This window comes from Neolamprologus brichardi, chromosome 12, assembly GCF_056152115.1.
Source record: "Neolamprologus brichardi isolate AB-2024 chromosome 12, ASM5615211v1, whole genome shotgun sequence".
In the NCBI taxonomy this organism is placed as follows: Eukaryota; Metazoa; Chordata; class Actinopteri; order Cichliformes; family Cichlidae; genus Neolamprologus; species Neolamprologus brichardi.
Window position 1 is genome coordinate 29,996,262 of NC_142115.1, and position 8,777 is coordinate 30,005,038.

The 8,777-nt window shown below is 37.7% G+C and overlaps 1 protein-coding gene across 2 annotated transcripts; it reads right to left on the reverse strand.

Moving 5' to 3' along the window:
* Positions 1 to 1,998: 1,998 nt before the first annotated feature.
* LOC102785389 (ras-related protein Rab-27B-like) lies at positions 1,999 to 8,599 on the reverse strand. 2 transcript variants are annotated; one of them, XM_006790053.3, is made up of 6 exons: positions 8,497 to 8,599; positions 7,468 to 7,640; positions 6,107 to 6,192; positions 3,771 to 3,874; positions 3,503 to 3,626; positions 1,999 to 2,361 (listed from the first exon to the last, which is right to left on the reverse strand). In XM_006790053.3, exons 2-6 carry the CDS (start codon positions 7,618 to 7,620, stop codon positions 2,172 to 2,174), a joined length of 657 nt encoding a protein of 218 aa, XP_006790116.1. In that variant the 5' UTR covers positions 7,621 to 7,640; positions 8,497 to 8,599; the 3' UTR covers positions 1,999 to 2,171. The 2 variants fall into 2 exon arrangements, with proteins under 2 accessions (XP_006790116.1, XP_035763260.1); XM_035907367.2 differs by lacking the exon at positions 8,497 to 8,599 and having other exon boundaries at positions 7,468 to 7,819.
* Between the last annotated feature and the right edge of the window lie 178 nt (positions 8,600 to 8,777).

An 8,777-nucleotide genomic window follows, 5' to 3' on the forward strand; every position in this document is an offset into this window, starting at 1 on the left:
ATATATTTACACACACAACAATCTTATTCTGCTTGAAATAGTGGCTACACATAAAGTCACATATACTTTACATGTAGAGACATTTTTATTGTCCCCGAATTTCAGCTTCTTGCGTTTTTACTACTCTTCCATGCAAGATTCCTCTATTTCAAGATTCTTAAATGCTCAAAGGTTTTATTGCATAGACTATTTTACACTGATATTAACCCTCCAACCGTTCCTGGGTGGATTTGCAGTGGTGCTCAGGACACACATAGACTGTATGTAAGTGGCTAGTGAAGTCCTCTTGTGAAGCCCCACACTGGGTATTTTCACCATTGCCATCACACCTTTTTAAAACTACACCTTACCAGCCCAGTGTTGGATCTGACTACAACAGGATTTACAGTTTGTAAATCAAAAATCTTTTATTACAAATATTACATTTTAACATATGAACTTCAGGATGTGTTTAATATAACTGGAAACTGCCACAAGCCCATAAATTAATCAAGAAAATGTTTATTGAGAGCCAAGGGCCTTTTCCCCCCAAAACTTCTTTGGAACGGGAAGTCTTTTGGAATTGGAAGTCTGTATTGGCATTCAAAGCCAGAGACTATGTCCATCTTTTATATACAGTTAGTGGATTTGGATAATTTTAACTTCCACTTTTAGACAACTTTCCTCAAAAAGTTGGGGCCTTTTCCCCCCAAAACTTCTTTGGAACGGGAAGTCTTTTGGAATTGGAAGTCTGTATTGGCATTCAAAGCCAGAGGCTATGTCCATCTTTTATATACAGTTAGTGGATTTGGATAATTTTAACTTCCACTTTTAGACAACTTTCCTCACATTATCTGTGACTGAGTGGAATCATTGACTACCAGCTGCCTGAGGCAGCAAAGCAACCCCAGACCAGAAAATTTTCAACATCATGCATCACACTTAGTATGACTTTCCTCTGGAAAGCACCCTTTGGTCTTCTCTTTCCTAGATGTTGTATGCCCAAAGAAGGCTTTTGTCTTTATCAGCATTCTGAGCCTCTTTGGAGTGTAGACATGTACGCACTGGCACCAACAGTTATTTGCACATACTACGACTGAGTTTTGGGGACTATATTTGCCACTGGTATATAATTTACTTTACAGTGGAATGATTATTTCAAAAGATTTCACAGGATTCTGTAGAAAGTCTGAGAGTTCTACAGATACTCACACCGCACATTTCAATGACAAAAAGAACAACACACCCAAGATGTCAAAGATTTAAATAAGACAGACCAAATGTTTAAATATCACTGCATAAAGTTCTTCAAAACACTAGCAACCCAACCACCTAATTTTACACTTAAAGAAAGATAAATGTATCAGTGTACTTACTTTTTCTATCTGTCTTGTATCTATCTATATTTTTAATAATTTTTTTGAATTATAAAAATTACTCTGGGGCATTTGTTTGAACCCATATCTTTATCTGTGGTGTGTTTGTACAAACATGTCAAAAGAGCCAATATTCGACCTGTTCACAGAGCTGTGTAAGTCTTTGGACCACTATTTTACTTAAAAATGGGAATAAGGGCCAGGAATGTTTTTCAAAAACAGACATATATGGAAATGCAGTTTAAAAGGTAAAAATTGAGTTTTCAATCGTAAAGAGCTTGAAAGACACAGGTATTGACTGGTTATTTGCCAAGTTGTTTCCTATGTGTAGACACAATACCGGCTCATCTGTTGAGTTGCATATTTTCCGGTGAATGATTATAAGTCAGGCTAAAGTGGCTTAAATAAACATTCTTCAGAAAATGTGTTAAAAACAGCCAGTGTCCAAAGAAAAACTTTGAATGACCTTCAGAAAGTGAAGACCAACATAATAAGAAAGTTTGGCTCCTTGGATGCAAAATATAAAGAAATAAGGGGTTCGAGACTTTTACATAGTACTGCAGTTTTTTATAAGTGGACATACAGTTGTTTCATTTTGCAGTTTTCTTTTATGTTGTTTCTGACAATACAAAGTGTGTGAATAAATAACACTAGAAGATGAATTTATACTGTAACAATAATAACGCTTTAAATTAAACTTTCCAAAGCTCGTCTCCTTTCATGTACAGTATGGGCTTATATTTTGCTTGGTTTTAGGATCTCAAAATGCAGTGATATATGGTGTAAAAGAGAAAAGAGGAGCTGGTGGTTGCAACATCAGCAGGCACACCTCTTCCTCCCAGATGCCTCCTCCACTTCATGGCTGGAGACGGGGCTGCCATTGGGTTCTGAGCCTTGGCCCCCGTATGTGCTCTGCTCCATCCTCTTCATCACCAAATTCAGCAGGGTGGTCACCGCCAGGTCCACATCAGCACCCGTCACTGCACTCGTCTCAAAGTACGGGATGCTTAGGAGAATATGGTACAAGAAAAAAAAAACATTAGCTGATCTTAGAAATGATTAGCATCTAAAACTGCTTATTGTTTTACAATCCGAAATAAGTCTTTGCTGTAAAAGTTTTTTTTACAGATCCAAGATCAGGGAAAACTGTTGACCAGCACCATCTTATGGTGACAGAATTAAAACTAGATTTCTGTCATCTTCAAGGAAAAGAGAAAATAATTTCTAATCTGAACTCATTAACTCATCATGAACCTGTGGAAAACACAAACTTCTAAGTCATAGTTACCAGATGAAGCTATATAAATATAAAATGATATTAAATGTAAAATTTAAAAGGATAGCACCAGAGTAGTGATAGCAAACAATTTTAATAAAGTGTCATTCGTTTTGGTTTGGCTGATGATGTCTTTCTCAGCAATTAGGCTGTAAAAATATAATGATCCCACTGTCAGTTTGTATTTGTTGGTCATGCTGAAAAGCCCCTTTGGGCTCCAGCTTGGAAAATGGGGTCTCGTTTGGGATAATTCACACTACTGGCTCAAATTAACTCATCAGTTCAGGCAACCACTTTCATCTATTCATAATAATGGATATTGTGCACAAATCAGCAAAAAGTCCAAAAGTTATCCCCTTCTCATCTGTCATTTATAAATCTGTAGGAAATCTAGGACACACTGGATGTCTTTTTTATGTTGTACACTTGGCATCGTTACTAGAATCAGGTGATAATGTATGAAGGCCAAGAGAAAGTTTTTTGAGAGACCTACTAAAATTGGAGAAGCTAAAATGAGTAAAAGCAATTCATAAAATAATAATTTACCACAGAACAATAGCAATAAAAGGTTACAGTAACCTTATATTTAATGTGGTAGAACGTCAGGCTTAATAAGTCTTCTGAATATTAAAAAAATAAAACAGGACATAAGATCAATAAAAGTCATACACAAAACTGTAAACTGTTGTCACATGAAGTTTGGTTATTAATTTAATACCATGGCAGTATTAATAAACAAACAAACAGCAGCCATATTTATGTGTGCACAGAGGGAAAAAAATGAAAAAACAAGTATGAAAGTACACTATTATGTCTCTTTATGGGTACAGACATATTTTTTATGATTAATACAGTGTTTGTAAGGCCTTACCCATATCTGTCTGCCAGATCTCTGGCTTGCCTGGCGTGAACACTTCTCATGTCTCTGACGTCTGCCTTGGTGCCCACCAACACCACATCTGGACTCTCACAGTACGCGTTGGCCTGCAGCTGACCTGAAACACAGAGGAAGTCACGTAAAGCCTCAGCATACATGAGAAGAAACTCAGAATGAGTCGAGATTATTATCTGTGCAGCAACATAAAACTAAATACGGTATATTGATTGGAAGCAGAACAGGGGGCTCAGTGGAAACATACTCATCCAGTTTCTGACATTGAGGAAACTTTGCTGATTGGTCAAGTCAAACATCAACAGGAAGCCCATGGCATCTCGGAAGAAAGCTGTGGTGAGGCTGCGGAACCTAAAGAAAAAGCAGATTTTATAGAAAGCAGATGTCAAACTCACATGTCTAAGCACCTGCTGAATGGATTTAAATACAATACAACATTCATGGTCCCAAGAATCCTACTGGCGTTTGGGATTTCTGTAACTGCATCCCCAGCAGACCCACAAGGCTAAAACTGTTTTTTCTTAGCACAGACTGTATATAAAGGATGGAAGATGTTACTTGCATTGTTTCTAGGAGGTAACTACTCTGGTTCCAAGAAGAGAAAATAGCTTTTAGTTTGGTTTTTCAGTGGCCTCAGCAAAAGTTATTCCAGTTTATGGTCTTTATCACTAGTTTCAAGTCTTAGCGTAACATTAAGTAGGATGATAAAAGCAGAGTATGCTTTAGCCACTACCTTATGAACGTGTGGGTTACTTGATAAAAGTCTGTGCCACCTTGTACACATGGTGTCTGGTTTCATAAAGCTATGATGCAGAGGGCTCAAAGAAATAGGACTTCAGTAACAAGTGCGTGACATCAGAGTGGCTACACTAAAGTAAGAACTATGCAGTCCTGAATACACCTTTAGTGCTTCTACAGGAAGGTAAGTAGCAGCAGGGGGCTGCTAATCAAATACATTTAATCAACTGATCATCAGCAAGTGTGAGGATCTCATTAAAGCAGAATCTATTGTATTTTAAAGCAGAATCAATGCACCCCTCTGGAGCATTGAGGGGTGAGTTAGCACAATCTTACAACCTTTCTCAGATCAAACAAAAAAATTCAGACAAGCGCCACATTTCAGACTCTACAGGCCTCAGTTAGCATGCTAAAGTTTACAGTGTTGGGAAGGTTACTTTTAAAATGTATTCCATTACAGATTACAGAATACCTGCCCCAAAATGTATTTTGTAACGTATTCCGTTTCATTACTCAATGAGAGTAACGTATTCGGAATACTTTGGATTACTTAATATATTAAAGGGACCTCTGGCTAATACGTCGGGTTCTGTGTCGGGCTCATAGCCGAAAACTAGCTTTACTTTGTTTTCTGGGTCAACTTTGCGAGAGACAGAGAGAGGCGTTGAAAGGCTGCTCCAACTGAACTTATTGTTGTTTCGGAGGAAAACACGAACACAGTGTACAGTCGAGCCTTAATAGCTTACTTACAACTGGGCTCGTCAGGCACTCTATTTGGCTGCAGTGGTTATTTTTATATTTACATGCTTCCAGCTCCCGTTTCTGGTCGGTGACAACTCGTACTTTTCCACTCTTCTTTTTCTCCCTCCCTTGCACACAGACAGATAATGAGTATGGGAGTCCATTCTCCCTGCAGCACGGACTACACTGTCCATGAGGCTACATCCTTTAGGGCTATGCCTGTAACACTCTGCCTGTTGCCTTCATATTAAATAATTTTTTGAATAATAAAAATATTCCTTCACATCATTGTACGGGCTGCAAGTAGGGGTGACATGGGTCGTAAGATTGAGACACAGACATTAGAGTCTCTTAATGTGATTTGTTTGGGTTCCCACCAGTGTGGAATTACCAAAAATAGAGAGGGCATAGCTTAACATATAAAGCAGGAAAAGACCGCTGTGTAATCCATTTATTTCAACAAAGTAACTGTATTCTGAATACCACCTTTTTAAACGGTACCTGTAACAGAATACAGTTACTCATGTTTTGTATATTAAATACATAATGCCGGCACATGTATTCCGTTACTCCCCAACACTGAAAGTTTGTGACAATACAATTAGCAAAAGACTGAACAAGTGTGGCTTGTATGGAAGAGTTGTTCTCTCTAAAAAGAACATGTCAGAACAAATGACAAAATGTCAGGAACAATATCTTTTGGACAGATGACACCAAAGCAGAGATGTTTGTCCATAATGCACAATATGCTGTGTTTAGCTTGGAGGAAACCAAACATAGCATATCAAGGTAAACACCTTATACCACCTGTCAAGACTGTTAGTGGAGGGTGAAGATTTAAGCTTGTTTTGCAATCAAAGAACCTGGGCATCTTGCAGTCACTTAGTCAATCATGAAACCCTCTGCATACCAAAGTATCATGTGCCTGACAGCTAAATTTGGACATTGCGGACATGAAATAGACTACATAAACCAGGTGTGAGGAATTAATTATCAGGTGCAAAGATTTTTAAAATGATAAATAATGTTTCGATCCTCCACACACACACTTATTTATGAAATATTAACTATGAATTATGAAACAAAGAAAAATTTCATGGTTACCTCTCTTGTCCTGCTGTGTCCCAGAGCTGAAGGTGAACTCTGAAGTTCTTCTCAGTTGCCCCATCTACACCTGTCCCTGTATAAACCTAAAGCAATACACAGAGCCCAGTAATCAACTCAAAAAGTTCAAAATGCTCCACATCCAAACCAAATTACACGATTTCTATTTTGGGTTTTGTGTCATTTCTTTGGATTAGCAGGATGCGAGGACGGATGCGACACAGTTACACTTATGATAGGGATCAAGCAAAATAGATAATTTGATATAACAGGTCTACTTTATGGACAAAACTCAACGTGACCATAGCTGTACTGGCAACATAATACCACACTAATGTTTTAGTTTCATATAAGCAGCTAATAGAGACGTCTTTTTTCTCTTGGCTACAGACTTGACTACAGAGATTTCCATATAACATAAAAACCTAGCATTTTCAGTATAGCTGATTACATCAGGAAAAATACATTTAGGGTTGCTACTTCAGCTTTAAAGTCGTGGTTTTACTTACTAAGGATTTACAGGATTTAATTTTGTTCTTTGTTATATTTTTTCAAGAAGAAAGTATTAAACTTTTGATTTGTAATTCTCTATTTTGTTTTAATTATTTCCCTAAGACGAGTTTGGCATGTCTAAGTGTTTATTAGACATTCAGTTAGATTTTCTTCAATAGATTATTACCATGTTACTAACAACCTGAGTTAACACATTTTTTCTAACAGACGATGAAGCCAGAAAATAATTTTACCCTCTGTATGCATACTTTTTCTTTATTATTGTTTTAAGTAAGAAGAACACTCTCAGATTGAGATCTTTTTTAGTCCAGTGAGTATTTGCAGATTTTTCTTTGTCTTTCTTGTAAAATTTAAAATAGTTTCAATAAATGTGAAAAGTTCTACTAAAATAGAGCAACCTGAACGCCTAAATTTATTGTGACTTGCTGCAAGAAGTCAGTGAAACAAACAAACTAACAAACTAACAAAAAAAGACCACATATGACCATTAACGCAAAGACAACAAAAACATTTTAAATAACATTTGATACTAAAGATGCAGATTTCAGTGGTGGAGATCAATATTGCAGGGAGTCTGGGGATCAGCCCTTCAAACATATCTTTGCTTCTTTTATATTTCCTACAATATATCTCCACTAGAATGCTTTCTTGACTCTGGTGATCCCACATTAACCTGACAAATAATAATTTGTTGTGTACTCTATTAAAAGTTAATGGCCACTTATTTCTGTATCAAACATTATATGCCAATTATTATACAATACTTAAAAGGATAAATGTACCTGGCCTTACTGAGTTTTTGAAATGTTTTTTTCCCTATAATTTAAATGCCATTAACATGTACTCACCACTCTTTTTTCCCTGAAGTCGATGCCCACTGTAGTTGTGAATTTGCGGTTGAACTTGTTGTCAGTGTACCTGTAGAGGAAGGTGGTCTTTCCCACTCCCGAGTCCCCCAGAGCCAGCAGCTTGATCAGATAGTCATAGTCCCAGTTAGCCATTGTGCAGCTGAGTGCCGAACCTGCCACAGAGTTGAGCTCACAGTACAACGCTTTGCTAGTTTTCACAAGTCCCAAACCATGAGAGTTGAGACACATGTGGGAAAATAACAACTTATAAGGTTAAATTCTTCAACCTAAGCTGCAATTCTCAGTCTGAGGCTGTAGGATCATCACACAGGCTTAGCAGGACGTCATAACTCCCCACTCATTAGGCACTGATCAGAGAAGGACTAGCACATGACTGGAGCTGGCTTCCACATGAGCAGTCAAATGCCTCTCCAGAGTTTTCTCTAACTTTGCTTAGCAAAACCCAGCTTGTTTGGCACACAGAAGTCCTTTTATTGACTTAAAGAGCTATGGGCAGACAGCTCAGCAGTGCATGACGCTATGTCATCGCAATGCTTTGCTTACACTGTCAGCTGGGGCTAGTCCAGTAAATGGATGACCCTGATGAAGGCCACAAGCCGAAACGCGTTGGTCTATTATTAAAGTTGTTCAAGTGTTGCCGGAGTTCCTGCTTTGTGAATTCTTTTATCCTCTCCATGCACCTTGGAAGCAGGTGAAGTTGTGCCAGGATTTTTTTTTGCTGCTAGTCCAGTAAAGGCAGGATGGGAAATCCCATTTAATGATGCCAAATAGTTAAAAGTTTTTCTTACTCCCTTACGTACTTAAAAAAAAACATATATTAAAAGAGATATTACCATGTCTTACTCTGTGCAATCAAGTGACAAGGATGCTGCTTAATTAACCCTCTAATGATTAACAAAAAGATTTACTAGATTAATACAAAACATTACTTTAGTAATTTTCTAAATAGTCCAAACACCAATAATACACCCTCAGCACACACAAACCATTAAAACTTTAAAATCTTACCAGTCTACGTGGAGAAAATGAAAACATCCGTTCACAAGTTGCACCGCTTGTCCTTATTAAATAACCACTATCATCATTGATGGTACATCGCATAGCCTGAACCGTTCCCTTGTGTTACATGTGATCCAGGGAGGAGTTTAATACCAGCTGCTGCTGTGTTTACAGACCCTTGTGTTTTCCGCTGTTATTTATGAGAAAAAAGGGCTCTTTGAACACTGGATTGTCTGTGGATTTAAGTGGAAATGGTCCAACCAAAGAAAACACAGGCCTCACGTCTGGAG

What these genes read in the sequence shown, in the direction of transcription:
- LOC102785389 (XM_035907367.2), bottom strand. Translation starts at nt 7,716, where the DNA reads ATGTGTCTCAACTCTCATGGTTTGGGACTTGTGAAAACTAGCAAAGCG. An exon ending in ACTTCAGGGAAAAAAGAGTG is followed by an intron (nt 6,193 to 7,467) that starts GTGAGTACATGT and finishes GTATTGCTTTAG; the next exon opens with GTTTATACAGGGACAGGTGT. An exon ending in GATCTGGCAGACAGATATGG is followed by an intron (nt 2,362 to 3,502) that starts GTAAGGCCTTAC and finishes TATTCTCCTAAG; the next exon opens with CATCCCGTACTTTGAGACGA.